Below are 27657 nucleotides of genomic sequence, written 5' to 3'. Positions count from 1 at the left end.
ATGGGTATCTCTGTAAAAAGCATTGCGAACAAGCTCCCTACTCACACTGTTTCTGGCTGCGTTTTGCAGGGAGGGGTGTTTTTTTTTTTTTTTTTTTTTGAGAAGCTTGGTCCCTTGGTTCGTCTCCAGTTCCCATTAACTGCCTGTGTATGTGGAGGGAAATCTCTGTGCTAATGAGTCCATGGTGCTCCTGCCTTGTCTGTGTAACTACTGGTAGAAGCCAGATCCAGGCAGAAAGCAGGGGTGGTGCCAGCTGGATTTAAATGCAGTGTCTGTCCCATTGACCAGCCTCAGTTATGTGGAAACGCTCTGTGTTTTAGTGTTTCCATCCTCCTCTTTCCTAAAGTACATATACTGGAAATCCATCCCGTGGAAGGCACTTCAGATGTCTGCATTGAGAGCAGTGGTCTCTGCCTGGAGGTTTTAAATATTGGGTACATATCTAGGCAGTGTGACTGGTGATTTGGTAGCACAAATTTAATCCAAATATGAGTTAGTGGTTGTTACTTTACTTTCTTTGTTTTGATCAACAGAATGAAACTCTGGGAGAGCGTGTGGGAGGAAAAAGGATGCAGGAGTCTATCTGTCTAGCCAGGAGTGGAAGAAGTTTCATAGCATTTAGCTTCATCGCTTTCCAGATTCGCCCCCCTTGTGTTGATGGAGTCTTTCTGAAAACACAATGAAGAGCAGAGTCTGCAGTGGCAGCATTGTTATCTGAGAATAGCAACCTTAAATTGGACATTTGTGCTCAATGAAGGTTGCAAAATTGGAAATAACTTACACTACTGACTATTTTATTCCGTCTATTTGTTGAAATGGCTAATGGTTAGTTACCCAGGAAACACTGTCAGTGATTTCTACTCCAGTCTGTTAAAGCTCAGAGCTGGCACTATTAATGTGTTGCTACTACTTTTAAAGAAAGGATGGCAAAGATGGGGTGCCTTGTTTGGGGCAGAAGATACTGCAGAAAAGAAAGGAATTCAAGGAATGAAGAAAGCTTTGGAAGATAGAGTACCTGGGCTCAGTGTAGACCATGGTATTTTTTTGTATTTGTTTAAATCAAAATGTAACTTACTCAATGGAAGCTTCTTCCTTTGATAAATAAGATTTTCTTACCAAAAATGTTGAGAGATGTTCTTCTTCCTTTTGACTTGTTTTCTTTTCAGTTAGTGTTTGTTCCAGAGGTATTGCAATGAATTGCTGACAGCTTTTCTTCTTTGAAGTATGTTGTGAAAACTGTACGTTGTCCTCAGGAAGTTCCAGGCTGTAAGTGAGGAAGAGAATTCCTTGCAGAGTGAGAGGAAAATTTGCAGGAGCTTGGAGGTCTTCTGTGTTACCTTTGATAAGGTTTTCTCACCTTAACTGTAGCTTTCCTTTAGGAGTAAGTGAGGGGTGGTTTCATGGGCAGTACTGGAGGGAGTTGAGACAGCTGTGAGCAGAGACTGCTCGAAGTCCCACTGCCGTTTTCATTACCTGAGAAGGATATTGCAGCCACAGCAGCTACTGCACTTCACAAGTTACTGGTGAAAGCTGCGAGGACTTCGGATCTGCACCCTACTGCTTAGTATTCTGTATTGCTTGTTAAAATGGAAAGCTGTTTCTGGTGTATTTTGCTTTGGATTTAATACCTCTGTTGGGCTGTTTTTGGTGAAGACACAGCCGTCTCACCCAGGTGCAAGTTAGCAGGGTGCTGCGGTGAGGTGGGGATGCTGCTGGGGGCCATGGTCCCATGCTGGTCCCGCTGCAAGGGCTCAGGCCTGTCCTTCCTGGTGGCAGGTTGTGGTCATGCAGCATCTGCATGATGCAGGCACAGCCCACCTGAGCAAAAACTACCTCTCACTGAGGTGAATTAGTTTAATTGGCATCATGTGCAGGCCTGGAGCTCCACCTGTGCAATTATCTCAAGTTTGGCCACGAATCTAGGATTATAAGGGAGTAAATCTGTCCCTGGCAGCCAGCAGATGCTCATAATTGTCAGTGGGACTTCAGTTATTACCACTGTCTCCATAGAGGTAATTAAGAGAAAGCAATAATTAATCTAATTCTAGCCAGTAGAGCAACAGGACTGATGTATTTGGTCTGAGACTAGAATTTTAGTTCGAAATTGGAAAGTGCGTGTTTTAATTATGGGGTATAATTGGAGTTAAAGAGCATTGTAGCATTGTGCCAGGGTGTGAGAGATTCTGCATTTTTCCAGCAGTGTCACTTGTTAGACAGTTCTTTTAAACTATAGAAGTGGCCTTTTTATTCGGGGTAACGTAATGAAATATTAATAGAAGTTCACTTAATGCTCATGCACTCTGATTGGCTCATGGAAAATCTAATCAGTTTATAGCCTGTATTTAAGCAAGATAAATGGTAAAAAATCAGGATTAAAGTAATAAGAAGCATCTGATTCTGTAATTTACATGAAGAATAGACCTTTTTTTTTGGTCTGCCTTTTGGCTCCCAAAAAGTTCAGGCTGCAACAGGAACTGGTGCTGAAAAACATCTACATTCAGGATGTTGTATGGCTGAGCTTCTTTTATCTGCATAGTAATAAAACAAGCCTGCCATGGGATAGAAAACTCAGTAAAACGCCCATATTCTGGAGTCTTGGGGGTATTTATCTCCAACTGACTCTTTCAACCATAATGGATTCTAGAGCCTGACTTTTGGGGCATTCAGGCATTACAACGTTTTGAGTGTAGCCTGTGCACACCATAACAGAGAAGTTACAATGAATACAAGGAATTATGATTATATTATGGTGGGGAAAAATGAAGAACTTACTATTGCCAGTCTTCAACTGCAAAGTTCTTTGGCTTTAATTTCCTTGTTTTATCTGCTAATATAAGGAGATGGTGATACCTAGGAAGGCAACTCCTCATCCCCCTCTTCTCTCTTTCCTTTTGTAGAAGAGGTTTTGCTTGCAACAGAGAAGGCTAAAATGGAACGTGCATAGCTGCAGAAGAACTGAACCTGCTTTTTGGCACAATAAGCTGAAACTTTATTAAAATTCTTCTATAAAAACAGAGCAGAATAAGCAGCAATACAGTAATGACTGGAATGTGTCCTCAGTCTAGAAGGATTCAGCTGAGCATGTAGCACAGGTCTTACAGGCATGGCATAATCTGATGTATTTGGGCTCCAAATGGCATTCTGAAAATCACAAAGGTGTATGGAGCCATGTCATATGCCCTTAGCTTTGTGCTTTTGTGCATACTTTCTCATTTCCATGCCTTTAGTTTTAAATTAGGTCATTTGATTTCTATAATAAATTGTTCTTTTTTTTTTTTTTTCCTCAGATTAACTCTTGAGCAGTAGGAAAGACGAACAGCAGCTCTATTGGTTACAAGTATAAATATGCTTGACAAAGGATTTCTATGTTTTACTTGATTTATTCAGTGAAAGATTAGATGAATGTGACTTTCTTACTCACATTTCCTAATAATATTGATAATAATGTCTAATCCTCATCTTCAGTAATTTGTCTTGCAGAACCTAGAAGTGTAGGTTTAGTCCACTCTACTGTGGCATTTGGGGCAGGTATGAAGCAAAGAAGTTCAAATGAGGTACTCCACTTTTTAATACCTCTTTAGCTGCTACTTGAAAATAGATGTTAGTGTTTACCACAGTATCTAACTGAATTGATCTACTACTTTGCAAGAGTTTTTTCACAGCATGTGCTGCTGTTGGATTGTTTTGTGAATAAAGACTTGCAGTGAGGTACCTAGCAGGGTTGGAGATTTTTGTGTTTTGTGAGCCTTGAAGACTAATGACAGGATTCCTGACAAAATTTCCTTGAAGACTGGAGAGTTTTAAATTAGTGTGTTTTGAATTACATTTTTTTACAGTGGAAAATAATAAAATTTAAATTTGGGCTTACGGGTTTGGGCACAGGGAAAAATCTAAGGTAACGATTCCTTTGGAGATCATGTATTGACACTTACATGTATATGTAGCAAAGGCTAAAGCATTGCTTTACTCTCACTTACCCTTTACCATTGCATTGTTCACCTCAACAGGTGTCTGAGATGCTGTAGCAAGTTGTGGCTGTCTTTTGTCAGGTGGCATCTTTCCATTTTGTCTTCTGTTGGCTAAAGCGTTTATCCCTGATGCCTCTACAAGTCTTCCCTTTGTCATAAATATTATGGTCCTATTGTCATGGTATGTCATAAAAGGTATCATTTAGCTAGGGGGAGGTTATAATATCCTATTATCCCATAGGAATAGATGTCCCATAGGAAGGAGCAGGATATTAATTTTCTTCATCTAGCATTCTTGCCATCAGTAGTATGTAGATTGGTGAATTTAATAAAAAGAAATATTTGAATTACCGAAGACCAAAGTTTTTAGTTGTGCTGAGGATGTTGAAACAAAAGGTTTCTAATCAAATTTCTATGAGTGAAATTTAGTGCATCATTTTACTCCCTGGGTTTTGAATGAGAAAAAATAGAAATAATAAAAGTTTCTGAGTTAGGAAATAAGTGCCTCTGCTGTCTTAAACTTCTGGTTGTTAACATATAAAATAAGAAGAAAAAAAGCCCATGTCATCTGTCTTCCCGTAGGGGTAACAACTGAGGAGAAAATATACCTCTTCCCACATTAGGAATAGCTCAGAAACTAATTCTTTGCAAAAGAATTAAGAGATTAGAGTTGAATGCACTATTGCCAAAATTAGAAAATGAAGTTATTAATGGCCTTTCTAAAAGCGTGTTTGTTTGGATTAAACACTCTTCTGATAAATGCTACATTTCTGAAGAAATCTTTGAAAAACATGCAAGGCATATGTAGGGGGAAAAGAAGGAAGCACTTTAAAGCAAAATCCATCCAAACTGTGTGTCCTGATTTTGTATGTATATCCATCATAAGCAAGTGTTTTATCTTGACGTTGCATCATTCAAGTGGGGGTCATCTTTGTGAGGGCAAGTTACGGAGGTTTTTTTATATAAAACTGGGGGAAAAAAATGGCTGTTTCACAATACACATATAACTTTCTGTTTAAAAAATGTGTTTTCTCATAATGCATTGATTTTGGTTTGTGTCTTATTACTTTAGTGACACTGAGTAAATGTTTTCATAATAACAAAAATATTTGTATTGGTGTAACTTAGATATGAACAAATCTGTATCTTGTTTTTAGTTTAAAAAACGACAAAAAATGTTCTGAGGTACAATAGTGTGCTTCGCCTCTCTCAAGAGCAAAACTCTACAGCTTAAGTCTTAAAGAGGGTCCAAGTTCCTCTTTGAAATTTGTGGATCCAGCAGTAGTCCAGGCTCTGTCCTCTACTGTAATGGCAGAGATCACTTCTTTCAGATTTTTTTTTTTTAACCAGTGTTAGTAAGCACAGAGAGTGCTTCCAGTTCAGCTATCCGTATGTTGTATCTACTATATTGTACCTATCTATACACTGTTCTCTGATCCTCATTTTTTTTTTTCAGCTGAATGGGATTTTTTTTTTTTTTACGTTCTCTTAAGTTGTGCTGTTATTGTATGTTGGTTGTTATTAGTTTCAGTTAGCAAGTTGAGAGGTTGCTGTGCTTTGCATGTATGCGGTTCATCAAAGAAAAATACCTGAAGTACTAATTTTTTGGCTGAAAACTCTTGTTGAGCAAATAAAGATGTCTACTGGTTATTTTTGTTATAATACTCATGGGGGATGGTGGGACAGGACTGGTGTAAAACTAGAAGAGAGTCTGAAAGTAGTTGTATTCACTGTATCCTTTTCTCTATCTCCAAATGTTTGCACATCAAACCTTCAGCAACATGGTGAGAACATTTTCCTGATTCTGCTGCTGCCTTCTTTTCTAATATTGCCTCTGCAGATCCCTTGAAATGATTTCTCTTTCCCTACAGATTGCTGGTTGGAGCTCCTCGGGAAAAAGCCTTTCCATCCCAACAAGCCAACAGAACAGGAGGGCTGTACAGCTGTGACATCACATCTTCAAATACAGACTGCACACGTGTCGTATTTGATGAGGAAAGTAAGTTCTTCAGTGCTTCTGTTTAGGATTGAAACAGTTGTCCGATTTTTCTTATTTGATGGGGTCTTTTCCATAGACAGTGTGTCAGAAAGTTACTTCTCTGGATTTGTACATAACTTACTTTGCATTGGAATAAGTTGTAGTTTAATTGCTAAAGTACCATAAGGTGCATAAATTTGGCTAGATTTGGATGTTTTGTAAATTGATGGGACAGGACATAATGTGCTAGAAGTGCTTAAAACGGATGTTGTCAGTGATATAATGCGCAGACACTGCCACCTGTAGACTGTCTTATGTACTGTATGAAGCTCCTTACAGAGACGAAAAGTTAACTTAATATTTGAAAGTGTATTGTGATGCTTTGCAGCTGACCCAGGGAAGGAGAGTAAAGAAGACCAATGGATGGGTGTAACTGTCCAAAGTCAGGGGCCAGGAGGAAATGTGGTGGTAAGTCTGTAGGAATAACTTATAAAAACATTCTGGGTCTACAGTGAATGTTCTGAACGGTATACATTTCTGTGCAGCTTTCTGAAAGATAATTTATTTTCTTGTACTCTTGTGATTTTTAGAGTTAAGGACTTAAATGTTTCCCTAGCAAAATAAGATCCTTGAGATTGTAAAAGTTTTAAATTATTTTTCAAACTCTGAGTTAGCCTTCCTTTATAATGTTGGTAACAATATAGGATGTTTTATTTATAGGGTGTCCAATTTTCTTTATTTCATATATTGTTTCTTTTAAATAACACTTACTATAGAAATAGGGAAAAATAGTGAGATAAATTTTTAGAAGTAGCAGTCTATCATCAGCCTGTTGTCTGGAATGATCAGCCTTACTTAAATTTTAACGAGGGTATTTGGCTGAGTCGCTCCTGTGTATTAATGTAGCTCTGACCATTGCACTAGGACTTAAAAGTGAGAGTGTGCTGCAGTAAGAGTTTGTGCAAGTGATGACACAAGCTATTTTATACAATACAGAGAGAAAAAGCTTTGGGGATTTATCAGATAATGTTATCTTTGTATGTTAATAGTTATTTCTCAATTAAATTCATCTTTCATGGTGCTGCAGGATACCAGCTACATCATAAAATGGGTGTGCAGTGCGGCTTTCCGTCTAATTATATCCTTGCAGCTTAGCCTCACTGCTTTGAAAGCTGGAGCAAAGCTCCTTTAGGGTGCAGCTCTGGAGTTATTTAAGGATGTAGAGTCAGTAATATCTTGCTCCAGTCTGACTGAGAACCTAAGGGGAGGAGAGTAGATGGAAGGGGAACTGTTAATCATTCCTTACCAGCTAATGCCGTCCTGTCTGTGATGCAATTTCTCTGAGAAGGAACTTTTCTATGTAAGTGGAAAATGTGCTTATTAGATGACCTGTGGGCAGCTGGAAGGTCACCATGCAGCTGGGCAGTACGTGATAATTCTCAGCATGGCCAGGAGTAATGCAGTGCCTTCAGTGTGGAGCAGCTAGGCGTCTGCCTAGTAGGAACTGAAAGGAATTTCTCTGTCAGATGAGAAACTTGGGATGCTTGTGTTCTTCACATACCTATTACATGTATATCTGCAAAAAGTGCTGCTGGCAAAGGGGTTTGATTATTCCACCCCTTTACAATGGTTTGGTGGTTATGCCACTCAGCCTGGTGGCTATTCATCCCTCGTGTTACGTATCTGATTAGAACCCTGTTCCCAGGTGAACAGTTGTAACAGCTAGGTTAAAGAACAGCTTATGCTCACCGATGCTGCTTTTCTCCGTCCCGGTGATGGTTATCCCGTAGCAGAACATTAACCACAGGAATTAGGAACAACTCCTCCTTCCATCCCCTCCATAGAAAACCTTTCAGCATCCTACCTATGGCATTTTTCTGTAAGGGATAAGTTTTGAACAGCGTCAGGTGGATGGTAGTTAAACCAGCTCCTCATGTCTTGTGCAAGCATGTAAGTTATCTAACTATTAGAGCTGTGGGAAGACAGCCACTTTCTTATGAGAGATAGGGTTGTTCACTCCCTTCTCAAAAAAAATGAATTAGGTATCAGTAAAGGTTTTAAGCCTAAAAATCCTAAATCCCACAGTGAAGAGAGACAGAATCTTGCTGCCTTCTCTGACCAGCAAGCGGTTGTTATGACTTGCGTCCACAGAAGCCTAACTTTTTGCATATGTTGCCTGTAGGGAACACTGGACTCTCTCTGCCTTGCAACATGAGTCCCCAAGGAGATTGACAGCTTTGCTAGCATGAAGTATTGCTTGTGGAGACCAGTCTTTGGTAATTTGCATACAAACATACAGAAAGCATCACTTATTATCTCTTCTATCTTGCAGACATGTGCACATCGCTATGAAAAAAGGCAGTATGTAAACACAGTGCAGGAAACCCGGGATATCATTGGAAGGTGCTATGTGCTGAGCCAGGATCTCACTATTAAGGATGATATGGATAATGGAGTGTGGAGTTTTTGTGATGGTCGTTTAAGAGGCCATGAGAAGTTTGGTTCCTGTCAGCAAGGTGTTGCTGCTACTTTTACTAGAGACTATCATTATATTGTGTTTGGTGCCCCAGGCACTTACAATTGGAAAGGTATGGTCTAGCTTCCTTCCTGCCAACTCTAGACACCTCCTTCCCATTTCCTCTTAGATTTTCTGCAAATACTGCATCCTAAGGTTCAATTGTTATTGTTTTTTTTCCTTCTGGGGGAGGGAAGGGGCAATAAACCTAATAAGGACCTTACGATTTTACCCTGTTTTGACAAGATGCTATTCTCCTATATAAAAGACATTTACTGAAGTTCCTCTAAATACCTTTGATGGATTACATATGAACGGATATAGAACTTTTCTAGTATGTACAGCATTTTTTTCCCTTATTAGTCATAATCTTGTGATAGGACTGAGGGCTTGCTTTGAGACTTATACACTGTACCAAATTACTGAATTATTTTAAAGTTATTTGACCAATTTTTTCTTCTGCATTTGAGCAAATGTTAGATGGCTGTACTGAGATCTCTGTTTATCCTTCAGCATTCTCCTCTTAATTCTTTGTGAAATCTGTGGATAGGAGTGTGTCCCAAATTATACATTGGAGGACTGCAGGAAGATAACAGACCAAAGCTACATACATTTGTATCTAAATTATTAGATTTTTACTCAAAATTCCATGGATAATTTGTTTGATGAAGAGACAAGGACTCTGTATCATGTAGGAGATAAAAACTTAGGGGGAAAGAACTTAGGTTTTCCTCCATTATTTTATACTGAAAAGCATGTAAGTGGCCGTCCGTGCCTTTTTTCTTAGTCATTTTTCCCTTTCCACTTCATTACATCAACAGCTGTAAGTACTTCACTCCTTCAGAACATCTGATCCTTGAACCATTACAATTTCTTCCCTCATACACCTGTGCCTGCTATATGAACCGTGCAAAATCTTTGAGTTAAGCTCTGGCACAAGGTATACTTTCTTGAAGCTGTAATCTTCCACATATCTGTTCCTGTCAACACAATCTGGCCAAGCTGAAACAGCATATTGAGTCCAGAGCTTTACCTTAATTGCAGAGAAATGCTCTGACAGTATATCAGTCGTTAGTACTCTTTCATATCATGGAAAAACATGTACATGTATTTGCCAAAATGTTAAATATGCACGTCAGTAAAAGGGAAGCACGCGTTTTATTGAGCAACTAATATTATCAATATAAACAAGAAATATATCCATAATATTTTGTAACTATATCCCCAGTGTTTGCCATAATTCAGTAAAATTCTTTTTTTTTTTTTTTTTTTTTTTTTAATTCTTCTGTATTTATCTCCCTTTAAAGAGAGGCTTTATGAAATTAGGCACTGTGGTGGTTCATAACCAAGGTGATCCTGTATTTTTGTTGAGAATTGTCTTAGTATCCCATGTTTTCCAGATCATTGCATGGCATCTTCATGGAGTAGCATGAGGTTCTGTCACAGAGGTAGAACTTAAAAATTCATGGCCTTTTGAAAGTCAAGTGTGCTATTCTGTGTTTGTCTCATTTAAACAGTAGGCGCCATCTCATTCATGGTAATTAATGCTAGTTGGGAACCATTTATTTATCTATTATTTTTTTCCCTTACCATTCATTTGCTTTTATTTTATCATTTCACTTCTTCAGGGGTGGTTCGTGCAGAGCAAAAGAATCAGACATTTTATGATCTGGGTATCTTTGATGATGGGCCTTACGAAGTTGGCGATGAGAGCCTGCAAGATAAGAATCTAGTTCCTGTTCCAGCTAACAGTTATTTAGGTAGGACAAAGTATCTATGGTAAATCTCTTCAGGCTTCTTATATATTTGTGATTCCAACCCGATGCAATAATATGGAATGAGAGGAGAAAGCCATTTATGCGTGAACCCTGTGAGATATTAACCGTTTTGGATAATGCACATCTTCCTCCACATTAATGGGACAGTTTTAAGTGTAAGATGGTACTCTGCTGAGGTACCTAGAATTGCTGCTAATGGAATAGGAGATTTAAGAGCTATGATGAGGACCTACATGTTCTGAGGGAGTGATTGTAATCACTGTGAAATGGTAAGTACCATGCATGCATCAGTAATTCTTAGTCACAAGGTCTCTGCCATGTGGTATCAGAAGGTTTACCAAATTTGAGTTTCTCAATGTAACTTGAAGTTTCTCTGTCCTGGTAAGCGAGTGCAGTTTGTTGTTGCTGTTGTTGTAATTCTTCAAGGTTTTAAAACCCTAGTGGCCTTTTTACAGGCTTTTAAAATACCGTAACATAAGTAGTGTTTGTATTTTAATTGTGCGTGTGTTGCGGAGGAGAGTCTCTTGCACTTCATGCAAATGCAAGAGCACAAACATGAATGTTCTTGTATACCAGTGAGATAAATCAGTGCAGAGAAAAGGCTACACTGCATTTTTGAAAATTCTTCAAGTGCAAAGTGTAGAGAACGTTTCTGTTCTATTGTAGGTTTCTGTGGTATATTAATCCAGTACTTCTGGCTTAGGCAACACGTAAGATTTTGGTAACTTGAAACTGGTATTGGTATTTCTGTGTTACTGATGAAATGCTGAACGTATGGGAAGTATGTTGCTAATATAGAAAGTAAAAGAAAGCTGAGAAAAGAGGTATCTTAGAACTAATGTCTCTTAGACTATAAACTTAAAGTTAGATATGAACAGTAAAGAGTATGTGGGGAAAAAAAAAAAAAGAAAATGGTAAGAGCTTATATTAGAAAGGCATCCTGATAGCTTTTTTGTGTGGGAGAATTGGTAAGAAGGGTGCTGTAGAGGTGTCTTTTGCTATGAGCAGTTTACTGTAAGTGCGTGTGTATAGGTCTTATGAAACTGCAAAAATTCAGTAGAGTAAGAAATGTAATGTTGCATTTATTTCCTAAATATAAATGTTGCCTTTGATGTGTTGAAAACAAAAAAGGCTTGTGTTCGCTGACATTGCTGTTCCCTATGTTTAGACAGTACATATACATGGTTTTAGCTTGCTTTGCTTAACTACTTTATTTTTTTCTCTTCAATCTTTCACTCATATGTTTACAGGTCTTCTATTTCTGACAGCTGTATCTGATACTCATCCAGATCAGTTTGTATACAAAACATTGCCTCCCAGCATACAGGTTGACAAATCAGTGGATATAACGATGAATAGCTACTTAGGTTTGTGACCACCTGAGGTGGCAGCATCTGGTCAAACATAATCTCTAGACCTTTGACATGATCCTCTCCACTCCATCCCTCCTCATGTCAAATACATTGCAAGTAAAAGCATGTGACAGGCAGGGATTCAGATGAAGGGTAACTTGTAAAATAAGGTGCCTTCAGAGGAGGCCTGGTTTGTGATGCATTTCTCCAAACCCTCTCATTTCACCTACAAAGTGGACTCTTACTGAATTTTTCTGAAACCGTCTCATTGCGAACTGCTGTAATTGAGAATTTCAATAGTACTGGTGAAGTTTTTCAGTAGAGCGATTATTATCTGCTGACTGGTATTTTCTTCCTTGCAATGTGCTTAATTTTACTTTGGTCTTTATTGGCTATGTTGGTATATGCTTTATATTCTATTAATTCAGTTTTTCATGTATTTTTAAATCCTTTGGCTTTAGCAAAGAGTAGTTAGGACTAAATTCATTCAAATGTGTCCTTTAGAGCTGCATTAAATCAAAATTGCCAATTTCACCATTACTGTATAAGGTGATTCTCAAATACTGTATAAATCATTAATACAATGCTTGTACAATATTACACTCGTACAGTACATTTTGCATGTTTTCAATGGAATGATACTGACTTGTACTTAGGAATTTTATAATAATTTTGTTGGAGGCGAAGTAGTCAAACTATATTCAAGTGGTAATGTTAAGTCATTTCTAAGCTGGTATGCTTCAAAAAAAAAAAAAAAAAAAGACCCTGTATTTGCTGTTTTCTGTCTGCAAAATGTAGATCTCAGTGAGTAATGAAGCAATATGTTTTGTGGGGGAGATACTTAAATGTAACATATGAAAGAGTGTAGACATACAGACATGCATCCACCAGTTCAAATAGAAACACAGAATTCCTAGTATGTCATATTCTGTTTTAGACAAAACTTCTATCGATATACCACTTTAATATAGTAGGGGAATTTATTTTATGCAAGTCTTTTTTTGTTTACATATGTATATATTTGTATATGTAAATACACACATATGATATATATATATATATATATATATATATATATTATTCCTTTCTCTATTGAAGGTTTCTCTTTGGACTCTGGTAAAGGAATTGTCTCCCAAGATGAGATGACTTTTGTGTCTGGTGCACCAAGAGCCAACCACAGTGGAGCGGTTGTTCTACTGAAAAAAGAGAAAAATCAGAGGGCGTTGTCACTGGAGCGCATATTTGAAGGAGAAGGGCTGGCCTCTTCTTTTGGTTATGATGTTGCTGTTGTGGATCTCAACAGTGATGGGTATGACCTTGGTTAACTCATGCTTCCTATGTATAGGACGGCAGTCTGGTTTATTTCTGCTTTGGTTTTCATGTTTGAAATGCAAGAAACGCCATGTCCAATCTTAAATGTTTTGCTGCAGGAAATGGTGAACATATAGAAGAATCAAGCAGAATACAGTCTGTGTTTTTAATTACAAAAAATAGTTTTATTTAAATTAAAAAATCACTGTAAACAAAGAAGAAATAAATTTCATACCCAAAGAAGGCCCAAGGAGAAGATGCTTGTATGCCACAAAGGGAGTATAGCCTGCTTGCAGTCTCAGTGGATCTGTTGCCATCTGATACTGCTGAAATAGTTTGTACTTTTTAATCATCGTTCGGCAGCTCTTTGGCTAGCTGACCTTGAGACTACAATCTTTACTATTTCCTTTTACAGTTCTTCAGTAAAAGCACCACTTTTTTTTTCCTTCTTTAAGATGGCAAGACATTGTTGTTGGAGCCCCGCAGTATTTTGACAGAAGTGGAGATATTGGTGGTGCTGTTTACATCTACATTAACCAACAAGGCAAATGGGAAGGAGTAAAACCTGTTCGCTTAAATGGAACCGCTGACTCGATGTTTGGTCTTGCAGTTGAAAATGTTGGGGACATTAATCAGGACGGATATCCAGGTGAGTGAAAATTGACTAAAATAAGAATGTATGTGACTTTTCTGCTAATGCCAGAATTAGAACATCTATTTCAAAATTGTAAACTGCACAAAGAGTACGAATTATCTAGATATTGCAACTTATTTTCAACAGATATTGCAGTAGGGGCTCCATATGATGGTTCTGGCAAAGTATACATTTATCATGGATCTAAGAACGGAATAAATACAAAACCAGCACAGGTAACAAAGTAACTTTTACTGTACGTAATTACTCTTGCACAAAACTAGGAGTGGCAGGGCTTATCTGTCATCTGTCTTTCTATGTCTGTCTTTATATTAGTGGGGTGGTGGGTATGCAGAAAAGTTATGGCACCTTCAAAGATTATACTGCTGACCAGAAGGATTAGGAGTTCTTGATTTGTCATGTTTTGTTTCTGGGAGAGTCCACTGATGTAGAGAAGGAAAAAAATACATAGATGCATAAGTCTTTTTTTTTTTTTAAAGAAATTCTGGGATTTCTGAAATAATAGTTCCTTGCTCTTGATTCAGATAGAACAGTCACATTAGTAGAGAGTTTTTGCTTTGAAAATAACTATACATATTTTTCTCCTTTCTTCTGGAGATATTTTTCCATGACTTTCCACTTAGTTTTTAAATTAAAAACCTTTTCTCTCTCTTCCCCTTCCTCCCCCCCTCTTGAGGACCACTATGTTCAGGTAGCAACATGAGAAGGGAACTTAATTATACCTTCTGGAATACTTGAAGAATATTTTATAGAATACTTAGTTTCAAGTACCTATACTGTCTAAATACTACTAAAAAAAAAAAAAAAAGATAAGCAAAATTTCTATACACAGCAAATCATCTTGGAACTTTAGTGTAATTTACCTGAACGTATAGGTTTTGTTTCTTTTTCTCCTCTCTCTCAGCTGTAAGATAATGATGTTCACTTAATAATAAGTATTTTATAGCTTTTCAATGTCTGAATTCCCTCAATCTGTTTGCTCTTTAGATTCTTGATGGTGAAAAAACAGGCACCAATTTCTTTGGTTACTCTATTGCTGGAAACATGGACCTGGATAAAAATTCCTACCCTGATATTGCTGTTGGTTCCCTTTCAGATTCTGTATCTGTGTTCAGGTATTATATATAGGACTGTAACCAATTACACCAAGATTTTTAGTTTTTAAAAACAAAATGCATAGAAATAACACAAGAGCTGTTTTGCTTGGAGTAACTTTTTTATTCTAGAAATTAGAAGTTCTGGGAAAAAATACCACACGTTGGTTTGTTACTTTTTCTCATTGAGAAGCTACTTCACAATTAACACAGGGTGGGAGGGTGGACGTGGACAGTTACATGTAGTGTGGAGTGCCAATGTCTGTTGTAAATCTGTACCTTAGCTTTGCGCCCTGTGGTAACTCACTTGGATGTCCATGTCTGATTTGTCTGAATTGAGTGATATATAATTCCTTTGCTTTAAGAAAGGAGAAGATAATTGATATATTTGCTAGAGCTTTATCTTGCTGCTGTTATATAAATCAAATCCTGCTTTGCTGAAGGTAGAACAAAACAAAGCAGAATGTCAGTTCTGTAGCTGAGGATTTGAAAGCAGTGAGGCATACTGCCTTGCTGAGGTTGTGGCGGAGTCCATGAGACCCTGCAGAAACTATCCTTGTGGATTTCTGTAGCACATGCCTTAATTAGGATGTACCAGGATGATGATTTACCTTTACAGGCCTCTGTTTTTCTTTTAATGTATTGTTAAGCTGAAACACTGGTAATGAGCAGGAGGAAGACTACCTCTTCCTTAGAGCTGTGAATCCTGCATGAAGTTCGAGGCTGTGGTGGTTATTTTCAGGTCCCCAAAAGGGAGGGGCAAAACTGAAATCGGTTATCTGAATTTTGCGGATGAAAACAACTCTACTTTTCAGGCAGAATGAAAGTTCCTACAGAATTGTTTTTCCTACAATCTTTTCATGATGCCATTTCTAAGGTATATAGTATCTGTGTAGATAATTGTAATGCCCTTACATACACTGAAACAGCATCCAACAAAAGCAATTCAGATTGCTTGTGGAAGAGAACAAACTAGGTGGAATTGAACGTTGGTCTGTTCTGACCAAGTCCATGCTGACAGTGAAAGGGGTGACCCAGTTACATCTGCTGAAAAGAGTAAGGTGTCATACTGGCCTCTTTGGGTTCTAATGTAAACAGCCTTTAGATGCTTCCGTGAGAACAGGATTATCTCATTCTTACCTTCATACAAACTGTACTTTCTTGTCCCTTCCAAAAAGAAAAAGAAAGGAAAAAAGAAGTGCAAGGCTAAATTATGATTGCAGACTACATGCAGAGAGGAGTCAGGAAATAAAAATGTTGTTTTCTGTAGCCATCCAGGCTCCACATTAAAGCTGTTCTGGACATTAATCTGAATGAACTTTAGTTCCTACAGTTGTACACAGGGCCCGAATTGCCCTTGGTATGGGAACCATCACTTTGAATTTCCTGTTTTAAGTATGTGTATAAAATGATAACCATAACATTACATTAATACACCCTGTCCCCCGTCAGGCATTTACTACTCACTGTTGTAGTCATTTCTTGTGACTTGGTTAGCTTAGCTTTAAGCTGTTTTGTTTTTTTACCACTGCAAAACCTAAAACTCATGTTTTTTGTCTTTGCTGCAAATTAGTGCAGGCATAGAGGGCATCAAGGATTCACAGTAATTATTTCATTAATCTTAACAGAAACTTTTTTTTGCCCTTTCTTTTCTTTCCCCATTTTTCCCCCAAATAAAGATCTCGGCCTGTCATAAGCATTATGAAAAGCATTACAGTACAGCCTGACAAACTTGATCTAAAGAAAAGGAACTCTGAGGACCCTGGTGAAATATGGTAATTTAAAAATTATTCTATTATTCTATCGGGAACATTGGTGTATTGAGCTTTCTGTTGTCAAAATGTATCACAAAACAGTGACTATATTAAGGTGAGGGGATATGACAGTTGTGCAGATGAAGCAAATGTATCTACATTGTGGTCATTTTAACTTCCTGAATTTGTCATGACTAGTGCTAAAGACTTCATGTGGAATACATTCTGTTTACAATGCATGTTTTTGAAAATGAATGTCACTTTGCCATTTAGGACTTCAAGTATCTTAAAATATCTTACCTAGAACTGATTTCTCATGAGTAGAGATGTAAAAGCAAATGTCAGAAAATATTATTACTAATTGCTCATTAAACATTTTTCCTTGCTTTGTAATTCAGTTTAGTAAGCAGCAAATGACAGTTCTAGTGTGAAAACCACAGTCATAAGCTGTGATGACACCATTCAGTGGACTGTTAAAACTTTTCAGTTTGTTGGACCATGCCTTATTAAAGTTAATTTTAATTTCTTGGCACTTTTTACAGGATGGATGTGAAAGCATGTTTTCATTATACTGCAAACCCCAGTAATTTAAATCCACGAATAAGTAAGTTTTGAAGATAAGTATGTTTTAATCTTTGTTTTATATTTATATATATATAAATAAATTTTGAGAGTATCATGGAAGAATAGTACCTAAATTATAGTGACTCATCTCAAACTGTCAGGTTTAAAACGCAACTCAGTACTAAGGACAATTAGTTATTGCGGTATCTGTATGTACAGTAGCACATAGGGTCATATAAAGAAATTCTGGTGCATTAGGAAGTTCTGTGGGTAAAAGACTCAGTTGAAGTTTTCTAGGTCACATAACTGCCAGTGAGCAAATGGCTGCCATACAGACTAAAACCATTTTGCCTCTCCAGGCTGCTCCTGCTTTGGAAAATAGTTCTAAAGCCCAATTTATATGTCATTAATAAACATTATTTCCTGTTGAGGACTTGCACTTACAAAGTGTTTTGTATTCATGCATATAACTTAGTGGAAGTCAGCAACTGATATAGTAGATCTCTGTATTAATAGGAGGCTGGAAGATTGTGTCATAAATATCGGTAAAAATGCAAAGCATCAGTTTCTGATGTCTCCCGTTTTTTGTCTAAGTTGTTACAATGCTGCTGTTAATACACTTCAGAAAACTGTGTAGGATCTTGAGAGGAAATGAGAAGAATTCTCAGCCCAAGCCTCTTTTTCCTCTTGTGTTGTTTGAGTTTCTGAATTACTTGTAAAATCTATAGGATGTGCTTGAACAGGGTCTTGGACCTGCCCCTCTGCACATTCCTGAGGCCTGGCACGCTCAGTGCCATTCCCAGCCTTGGAACACAACATTAGCTTGGCGAATACAGAGATGTTTAAAAGACGCACAGAGTTCAGATCTATCAAAACATGGTATTCCCTGCCTTAGCAGACATAGCTAGAAAGCTATAGGCTATTGCTTTCTGTGTGAAAATAACAATGTACCTTGACCTCAAAAGTCTGCTTGGCTGCTTAGGTGCAGTTTGGGACAAGATAGAAATGAAGGAATCAAGTCAGAGTATTTACAAAGTTTTTTTTTTTTTTTTTTTTTTTTTAATCTCAGCCCTCTACTGGCTCTACAACAGCAATTACAGCTGCTTTAGTCAGCTCTGAATTTTAGTAAAGCAACAGGAATTTATTGACTAAAAGCACTTTGGAAGTTTCCTTTAGATACATGACCTGTACAGGGTATCTGGCCCTCAACTGGAGAGGAACAAAACATGCAGGTGGAGAAAGTTTTTTTTTTTTAAACAACTGAAAACATTAGTAAAATTCAGCAGAGGGTAACAAGTCTTCTAGAATGCTGCTGGTAAGATCATACCTGGAGAAATTATGCGGGCAGTTAGTGATAGGACAAGGGGAAATGTTTCTCACCTAAAAGAGGGGAGATTTACATCAGATGTTAGGAGGAACTTCTTCACTCAGAGGGTGGTGAGGCACTGGAACAGGCTGCCTGGAGAAGCTGTGGATGCTCCATCCCTGGAGGTGTTCCAGACCACGAGGTTGGAATGAGGCCCTGGGCAACCCGATTTGGTGGGTAGCATCCCTGCCCATGGAAGGGGGTGGGGGTGGAACTAGATGATATCTAGGGTCCCTTTCAACCCACACTGTTTTATGACTTTATTAAACCATTTTATTTATTTTTTTAATATGGCAAAGGTCCTTCTTAATAGCAAACTATTTCTTCATACAGAGATCAACTATACATTTGAAGCAGAAAAGGAGAGGAAGCAATTAGGCATGAATTCTAGGGTGCTGTTTAAAGACCATCAGTCTGATTCGTTCAATGCAAGTACAACCCTAAATGGGCAGAACTCTAAACAGTGTGTGACAACCAAGCTTGTACTGCAGGTAAGGCACAGTATTCGCTTTTTCTTTTAGACCCATTTAAATAAAAGTATGTTGCTCTTTCAGCCGTGTGGTACCTTTGTATGCAACCTAAAAATCATGTGCAATATAAGGCTTCAGCACTAGAAAACCATAGCTAAGTAGTACTTTACTATTCCCTGTACATGTGTTGCTTCTTCCCATTGCCTTTATTTTAAAACATAAATAAAAATTGTAGACACTGCAGTGTTCTCTGGAGGTCAGTAGAGCTGAAACAATTTAGAACAATAGAGAGGGAACAAATGCCAGAAACTGAGAGTTGTTAGAAAACACAGTAGTACCGCTTGTAGAATTTAATAGTGTGACTAGCTAGGAAAAGAATTTCAAGCCACAGGTTTTGGACAGGATGAATGGGCATGACAAGAAAGCTTGGTATGCAATCGTAGTTTACTGCTGTAATGGCCTCTAAAAATGACTTTACTCCAACAGCTGAACAAATTTTCTATCTGTGGCTCAGGAATAATAAGCCTACAATATTGCTTTTTGACCATAGGAAATTAAAAACCTTGCATCTACACAACAGAGAGAAAGTGTTATTTTACTGTTGTAGCGTGAGTTCACATTTGTAGCCAGAGTTGACGTTTGTTATTCCTAATAATTCTTAACTCTGAGTGAAATCATCAGATCAGGAAGCCAGAAAAAAATGAAGACAGTAGGGCTAGGATTCCTTGTGTTCTTGCATATTTTTAGAAAATGATGCGTTTCTAAATAATGAATAGTTTTAATATTGGAAAAATGGTCCAAAGGAGATGTTGCTTTTCTTCTTGTTTGAAAATGTATATCAAAAGCTGATCTTTGAGTGTTTTTTCTCATCTGCACTGTATGCTAACTATGCTGTTTAAAATGTTTTGACAGGATGTAGTAAAAGATAAGCTACGCCCAATTCCTGTATCAGTCAGTGTTGAAATTGCTGGCCTAGAGTCTAGCTCATCATCCACAAGAAAAGAGAAAGCGCTTCCAGATCTTATACCAATTCTAGATTCAAATGAACCTAAAACAACAGTTGCAAAAGTAAGCCTTCAACAGCATATTTTCTTAGAAATTTGTACTTTGATAAGTCACTGAACTTTACAGAAATAACTTGTGTGGCTCTGAATTTGTAACTACTGGCTTATATTTTGTACTTTTGTCAAGAACTTTTTAGAAAATGTTCTGAATTTGATCCTGTGTTTCTTCTGTAAAAAGGTGAGGATGATATAGTTGTTATTTGTTTTTCCTCACCAACACATATAGGAGGAAACACTTCTGAATAAAAATGGTAATCTGTCACCTCCTGTGCACACTTACCCACAATACAAATAATGTGCAGTCTAATTCTTCCATGGTTAGGATGCTAGTAGCAGTATTAGAGCTCTTCATCTCAATGACCTACCTCAAGTAAAAGATCTTATTTCCTCAGTGCTTGCTGAAGAATCAGATTTAAGGATGTTTTTCCACATTAGGAGTGTACTTCTCTTTTAGAAGGGTAAAGCATCAAGTTTTATGTAATTCTGCCTTTTAGTTACATATAAAATTTTAATTTATCAGCATCAAGGTCTAGGGCTCACAAAGAAAAACAAATCTTGACAGGTAAGAAGTAGAGTCAAGTTAAAATCTTACTTTATCCAGGGAACTTCTTGAGTTCCCTGTAGATGCTTTATGCACTGCACATCAGAAAGCTTGTTTTAAGTTAGTATCACGTGGCATGCAATAAACATGCTTTGGTTTTATCTAGGTGGAGTTCTTAAAAGAAGGATGTGGAGAAGACAATAAATGTCACAGCAACCTGAACCTTCAATACCGGTTTTGCACTAGAGAAGGAAACGAAGACAGGTTTACCTATTTACCAATGTAAGTCTTGATTAATGCATTGCTAAAATTCAAATTATTGACAAGCACTGAAAAAAATACCTTTTATATTCTATTTTGGGAGTTAGAACAGTTTTGTTCTGTTGGTCTGGCAAACACAGTCCTGTGTACTACTGATCTGTCAAGGTGACAAACATGGGGGAGTAGGGATGAGCTTTAGAAGAAGAGTCATGGTACAGAGTTAGATGGATGTAAAGTGGCTATAACTGTGTGCAGATTTAGGCTAAAATGTAAAATAAGGTTACTAACCACTGGAGAAATGATAAGCAGCCTAGCAGTAGTTTCTTGTATGGTACTGTTAATTGTTTTTGAGATGAAATTTCATTGTATGACAACGTGATGTACTACATTCCAGTAGCTTAAGACAATCACTCACAGAGAAGTAAATGGAGAAATTGTTACACCGTGACAGGCCCCCAACACCCCATAGCATCCTTCCTCCTTGGAGGGCTGACTGATACTAGAAAGAAGGTATAAAAACAAAACAAAAAAGGCTAAAGGAAGTATGTTTACTTACTGTGAACAGTCAGCCTTTAGCAGTGTGTGTACCACAAAAAACTATGACCATTCTTCTGTTTATGTTCTTGCAGTAATTCTTCATTAATAGAGGGAATTATATTTGGGTAAAACCACAGTAAGAAACAAACTTTCAAATGCATATATTTTCCTAATGCACAGAACCGCGTATATTCTATTTCTGCAGTGAAAAGGGCATGCCAGTGCTTGTTCTGAAAGATCAGAAAGATATTGCACTGGAAATAACCGTGACTAATAATCCATCTGATGCAAAAAATCCACAAAAGGATGGTGAAGATGCATACGAAGCTAAACTAATTGCAACTTTTCCAGACAGTCTGACCTATTCCGCATTCAGAGAGATGAGGGGATATCCAGTGAGTATTTTTTAACAGAAAGGATACTCAAAGTTTTAAACACTTTGGGCATATGTTTACTTATAAATATACTCTACTTATTCAGGAAAAACAGCTAACATGTGGTGCCAATCAAAATGGTTCTCAAGCAGAGTGTGAACTTGGAAATCCTTTCAAGAGAAACTCCAATGTAAGTTGCACCTATTTTACTCACATTACATAATTTGATTCCTGACTACAGTCTTCCAAAGTTTGTGTCATAACTATAAATTTGATTTGGATCTGTCTTTTTAACTTTAGAATTTGATGGTGTGTTGCTATAATATTCCATATATCATTATCTTCCATAAAATATTTACATATTTTGTGGATGTTCTTTCCTGTCTAGGTAACGTTTTATCTGATCTTAAGTACCACTAAAGTTAATGTTGATACGACAGACTTGGACATTAATCTGAAGCTGGAGACGTAAGTTTTCTTATTTTGTGCATATGCATGTGTGCTGTTTTTACATACAGTTAAAAATATTTTTAATTATTTGATCTGATACATAAAAGCAGTTTACTATTAAAGTGAAAACCGCTAAATTGATAAAATCAACAGTGTTTTTTTTTTTTTTTTGTAGAACAAGCACTCAGGCTAATTTGACTACAATTACAGCAAGTGCTAAAGTGGTTCTTGAATTGTTTTTATCACTTACTGGGTAAGCGTTGGTAGACCAGATTGGGGGGCAGAGCACCTTTGCTGCAGACTTCATTAAAATCTGATTATTCTCCTCTCTCCACCCGCCACCTGAACAGAGTGGCTAAGCCTTCTCAGGTGTATTTTGGAGGTAATGTCATTGGTGAGAGCGCTATGAAATCTGAAGATAACATTGGAAACCTCATAGAATATGAATTCAGAGTGAGTAATTTAGATTAATTCTAATAGCTATTTTAATCGAAAAAACAGCTTCTCCTTTTATGTGTCTGAGTACTTGAAAAAGTTGCTGGATCTAGTCCCGCAATCCTGACTTCCTGTTCAGAATGAGGCTGGATGTACACATTCTTGTAGAGCAGTTCATGTGCATTCCAGTATACACCATAAACTCCGTACAGGTGGGAAACAAACCCAGAAGTCTAACTGCATGTGACCAGCTGTTGGCTGATGCAGGCAAAGAGCAAATATGTGTACTTAGGGCATGCAGGATTGAACACGCACAAGATGACACTGCAGAGCCATTTTGAACACATGAGCCTAAGTTCACCCTTTTAGTCTTCTGCCTAATTAATCAGTTGAGGAGAACGGGAAGTGAAAGTACTCTGATTCTGTGAAATCTTTGTGTGTCTGGAAGCGGATTGCTTTTTCATTAACTCAAGCCCTTCTGTATTTATGTGTAGTTAGATGGATTTCCAGAGAATAATCCTATGTCAAATCCTTCATTTACTTCTCTACCTGTGTATTTAACTACAGTATTAATGTTGAAGCAGTTAGAAAAATCTGTTTTATAACTTGCTATCATAAGCAGTAACACTAAGAAAGAAAAAAAAAAGTTGGGAAACAATTCCCAAACTATTTCAGTGGGAGTTGGTTATCCTTCTGTGTCAGAGTTCCTCCAACTTTGTTTGCCTCAGTAACGTAACTAAAATGATTTCTTAGTTCTCAAAATAAAGGGTGGTGGTTGTTGTTGTTTTACATGTAGACAGACTTCTAGACATCAACAGCTTAAAGTTAATGTTAGGGAATTACAATCTTACTATAATCAAGCTCAGTATTAGTTACTATTCAAGTGTGCTAGTTTTACTATATGCTTTTGTTGTTATGCTGTTGTTTCAACTGTCTTTCAGTGGCTTTTAAATGTCCTGTTAACTGCATGCTTAGAAGTTGTCAAAGTCAGTAACAGTCATTGATTTTCAAACAGAAAACCCCTTTAAAACACAATTTAAAGAATGTTTATTTTAACAGGTAACTAACTTGGGCAGGCCACTGAAAACATTTGGTACAGCTTCCCTGGACATCCAGTGGCCAAAAGAAATTAGTAATGGCAAATGGCTGCTGTATTTGATGAAAATAGATTCCAAAGGCTTGGAAAAAGTCTCCTGTCAACCACAGAATGAAATCAATTCTTTGCGTCTTGCGGTAAGTTACCCTACCTTCTACTGGTCACTAATAAGTACAATATTAAAGCACCATAGCTTGTGATAGTAAGGTGTAAGAGCTTGCCTCCAGAACAAATTTTTTTTCTCGAGATGGCCAAAAGCACAAACAATGCATTCTTAACCTTATCAGGCAATTTCGTGTAACAGCTACAGGTAAGCTACAGGACAGCTGCTATCTCATGGTGACTGTAGCTGCAGTGGGCATTGCTGTCGTATGCTTCTGCAGGCTGAAATTACTGTTAGCTTTAACACATCATCAACATTATTAAAGTCTGTGTTCTTGCACGGAAAAAAGACAGCAAACATCTCCCCAGCCCAAGGGAAATCCACGTACTCTTTTGAAAGAGAAAGAGCTTGTAAATACATTTAATTGCTTACAAGAAATATGCTAAAAGCAATTTCTGAAGCAAGAGTTTCATAGTCCTTTGTGTCTACTTAGCAAGATTTTTTCTAAACCTCAAGTCTCATTTTCATTGTTTCTCATATAATCTCAAGGTTACTTGGGAGAAGTTGTAATTTTCACCATTGAACTGCATACATGTAAACCCATTTTGTCAGTGTCTTGATCATTATATTAGTTAATAAAACTTCTAGTAAGTATTCAATATGCAGTTTAAAAAATGCATCATACTGACCATCTTACTGTATTAGCACAGTAACATTAATGCCATATATATAGAACAAAAATGGAAACAACATTAAAAGCTTTATAAGTCTAAAAACCCATTGACCTGTCAAAGAAGGCAGTTAACCTTTTCTTGGTTAATACCAAGTTTTTGTGATTCTGTTGTTAGCAATGAATATATGTAAATAGGGTTTATAGAGTGAAGTCACTTGTGCTAATCTTGAAACAAAAAACCAAAACAACAGACTTTGTTTATGCTTGTATGGGGAACAGAATTAAGACAAACATATGATAACATAGTAAAACTTTTTTTTCTCCAAGGAATCTCATAACTCCAGGAGAAAGCGTGAGGTGGCAGAGAAGCAGATTACAGACAGCAAAGCATTTTCTTTGTTCTCAGAAAGAAAATATAAGACCTTGGTAAGCATAGTGCATTAACTACAGTCTTGTTTGATACCTTCCGCTTCACTCCTAACAGGGCTTTTGGAGTTTGGCAGGGTGAAAGAAACTATCTCCAGTTTGTTTCTATCTTAAACCAAGTATTAATACTTTTAGAATTTGTCCTTCTGCATTATCTACTGATGGAGATGGAACTAGGAAAGAATTTCTGCAGGGCTATCTATGTGGAAATGTGATTACATCCATATTGCTGTTGGTACAAACAGATTTTGGATCTTGTACATAAACATAATGCATATAATCCAATTTTAAATCTTGGTGGAGAAGGTGACAGTTCAACAATTTGTGAAGATATTTTTACTTACACATAGAAATTTTTAACTGCAGGACTGCAATGTGAATGCACGGTGTGTGGACATAAAATGTCCCCTGAAGGGTTTTGACAGCAAGGCATCTATTTTGCTGCGTTCCAGACTCTGGAACAGTACTTTTGTAGAAGTAAGTCCTCTTACCTCCCATTTTTGAAAGATTATAGAGTTCTTTCCTGTTGTATGTCTAATTGTACTTTATTTTGGAACAGGAATACTCCAAAATGAACTACCTAGACATTCTTGTTAGAGCCTCAATCAGTGTTCCTGCTGCAGCTAAGAATGTTAAACTCACAAATGAAATTGCTCAGGTAGGTTCAACATTTAATGTTAGCCATAGGTTACATTCGTTATGTTTCCAGCTTATCTCAAATACTGAAAAAAAAACAAAAAACACTTTAAAATAAATCTACCTAATAAATCAGATTTCTAATTGAATTTTGAATTAACAAACCTTTTCACATTTAATTATGTTGGCAAAATTCACTACCATATTGAAATGATACCAATATGAACTTTTTTTTCCCAAAAGTGTTTTGCAAATGAGAGAAGATATCTTGTCATAAAAAGAAAATAAAACTATAAATTGCAGCTTTATCTTAAATTTCAATGATTTTGAAATGCTCATCTTCACATACTTTCTTTCCTTTAGGTGCGTGTTACTGTCTTTCCTGCAAAACCAGTAGCACTTTATACAGGAGTGCCTTGGTGGATCATTGCGGTGGCTATTTTTGCTGGAATACTGATGCTTGCACTGCTGGTATTCCTGCTATGGAAGGTAAGTTTTTAGTTACCTGGTTATTTAACATGTCCTGTTGTACAGATGACAAGGTAGCAAACTAATTAAGCAAACAAGTATTTTTGCTTTGCATTTAGGACCCAAAAGACAGCAAAATGGCCTAAACTTGTACACTACTTCTCTCAGTTTAGTAACATCTGGAATAAAAATGGTCATAAGAGAAGACTTGTTGCTATAGTTGATAGGATTTTTTTCTGTATCCAGATCCTTGAAAGGAAGTTTTTTTGAGGTCTAGACAAAGCTTCATAAGATGGCCAGAGACTATAGATACATTGATATGGATGGATAATAAGCAAGGCTTTTGTGGTTAGGTGTAAAACTGAACTCTCTATCAGTATTTTAACAGGGCTTTGTTCTCATAACATTAGAAATATCATTAAAGACATAGTAGATGAAAATAACCAAAATGTGCAAAAGTAGCACATAACCAAATGTATTGTTCAATTTCTTCAGTATTGGTTACTTATCTGAGAAACCCTTAAGGAATAAATATTTAAACTAAAAGTTAAAAATTTGAAGGAAAAAAAAGCACCTAGTTTTCTAACTATCTTTGGCACTTCTACAGCTAGCTATGGTTCCAAGTATAACAGAGTAGTTCTTTTATTCTTACTATTTACTGTTGTAGGCAGTTAATGTTGTTATGGGATAGGAGAATCTTATTACGAAAGAATAGGTGAAAAGGAATATCCTATCTGTCACTGGAGCAGTTATGGCTTTGTTGAAGACTTACTGTTTGCTACATCTCAAAGGATGCTTGACTTCCTTCTTTCCAAAAAACGCCCAGCCTCTGCTGCAAATCTTCCTAATGAATTACAATTAAGGCCTTGTGTGGGCTGTTAGGTTATACATATTAGTTTTCTACTGCACATGAAAATGCATGCATTCACACACAGTGTGAAATACTTTTTCCGATGACAGACACTGAGCCATCTTATGAAGGACAAACATGGTACATCATAGACAATTGCATGACTGGGTATAAGAAAAATGCTTGTGTTGCACAGGAAAAATCAGTAACTCATATTTTTGTTCTTTATTTACCCTGTGTAGTAGTCCATAAACTGGTTTCCATATAGATGTCTTACTGCTCTTCACAGACAGTTTTAGTTGCTACAAATACACGGTAGAGTAGCTTTTCTTGAAAAAATGATGTATTAAAAATTTATCAAAATAATATTCCTTATCCCAGATTATACTATTTACAGATTAATTTAGTCCCAGAGTTCTCAAATCTAGATACAGCTGAGAGTTTTCTCGATTCTTTTCAGACAACAATCCCATGAAGCGATTATGAAAAGATAGTTATTCAAGTCAGTTCTAATAGTTTTAACTTTTTCCAGTCCACAAAAAATGACTAAATACCTTGCTTCCTTGTAGTGTGGTTTCTTCAAGAGAAATAAGAAAGATCATTATGATGCCACATATCACAAGGCTGAGATCCATGCTCAGCCATCTGATAAAGAGAGGCTTACTTCTGATGCGTAGTATTGATCTACTCCTATAATTGGTAATCAATGATATTTTTTAATTTTTAGCTGTGGTGGCACATGCTATGGTTGCGGTGGCTAACGATGAAGCTTTTGCTGCTAATGTTCTATTAACTTTTGGATTACGGACTATCAGTACTTGCTTGCTCGTTCTATTAATAGATATTCACCTTTTGGTGCACATAAACACAGGTGTTTACCTTGGTCGAAAAAAGCTTTTTCTTTAGAAAACATCTTTATCTGTTGCAATGGATTTTAG

General features: G+C 37.0%; 1 protein-coding gene across 2 annotated transcripts in view; it reads left to right on the top strand.

The window, feature by feature from the left end:
* The window catches only part of ITGA6 (integrin subunit alpha 6), a 42982-nt gene that overhangs the window by 11915 nt on the left and 3410 nt on the right, over positions 1-27657 (top strand). The window contains exons 2-25 of one of the 2 annotated variants that reach the window (XM_084289499.1): positions 5840-5967; positions 6335-6414; positions 8279-8534; positions 10090-10221; positions 12690-12900; positions 13358-13551; positions 13684-13772; positions 14545-14672; positions 16331-16426; positions 16948-17009; positions 18669-18826; positions 19718-19873; positions 20577-20692; positions 21414-21603; positions 21689-21772; positions 21971-22050; positions 22208-22285; positions 22383-22485; positions 23527-23700; positions 24667-24765; positions 25132-25242; positions 25325-25423; positions 25765-25890; positions 27289-27418. In XM_084289499.1, the coding sequence (XP_084145625.1) occupies positions 5840-5967; positions 6335-6414; positions 8279-8534; positions 10090-10221; positions 12690-12900; positions 13358-13551; positions 13684-13772; positions 14545-14672; positions 16331-16426; positions 16948-17009; positions 18669-18826; positions 19718-19873; positions 20577-20692; positions 21414-21603; positions 21689-21772; positions 21971-22050; positions 22208-22285; positions 22383-22485; positions 23527-23700; positions 24667-24765; positions 25132-25242; positions 25325-25423; positions 25765-25890; positions 27289-27396 (3058 nt within the window). In that variant the 3' untranslated portion in view covers positions 27397-27418. The remainder of the gene's footprint in view (positions 1-5839; positions 5968-6334; positions 6415-8278; positions 8535-10089; positions 10222-12689; positions 12901-13357; positions 13552-13683; positions 13773-14544; positions 14673-16330; positions 16427-16947; positions 17010-18668; positions 18827-19717; positions 19874-20576; positions 20693-21413; positions 21604-21688; positions 21773-21970; positions 22051-22207; positions 22286-22382; positions 22486-23526; positions 23701-24666; positions 24766-25131; positions 25243-25324; positions 25424-25764; positions 25891-27288; positions 27419-27657) is intronic. The other variant, XM_084289500.1, reaches the window with a different exon arrangement.

Source organism: Netta rufina (genome assembly GCF_964035555.1).
Source record: "Netta rufina genome assembly, chromosome: 6".
NCBI lineage: Eukaryota > Metazoa > Chordata > Aves > Anseriformes > Anatidae > Netta > Netta rufina.
This window is presented reverse-complemented; position numbering and strand designations above follow the sequence as displayed.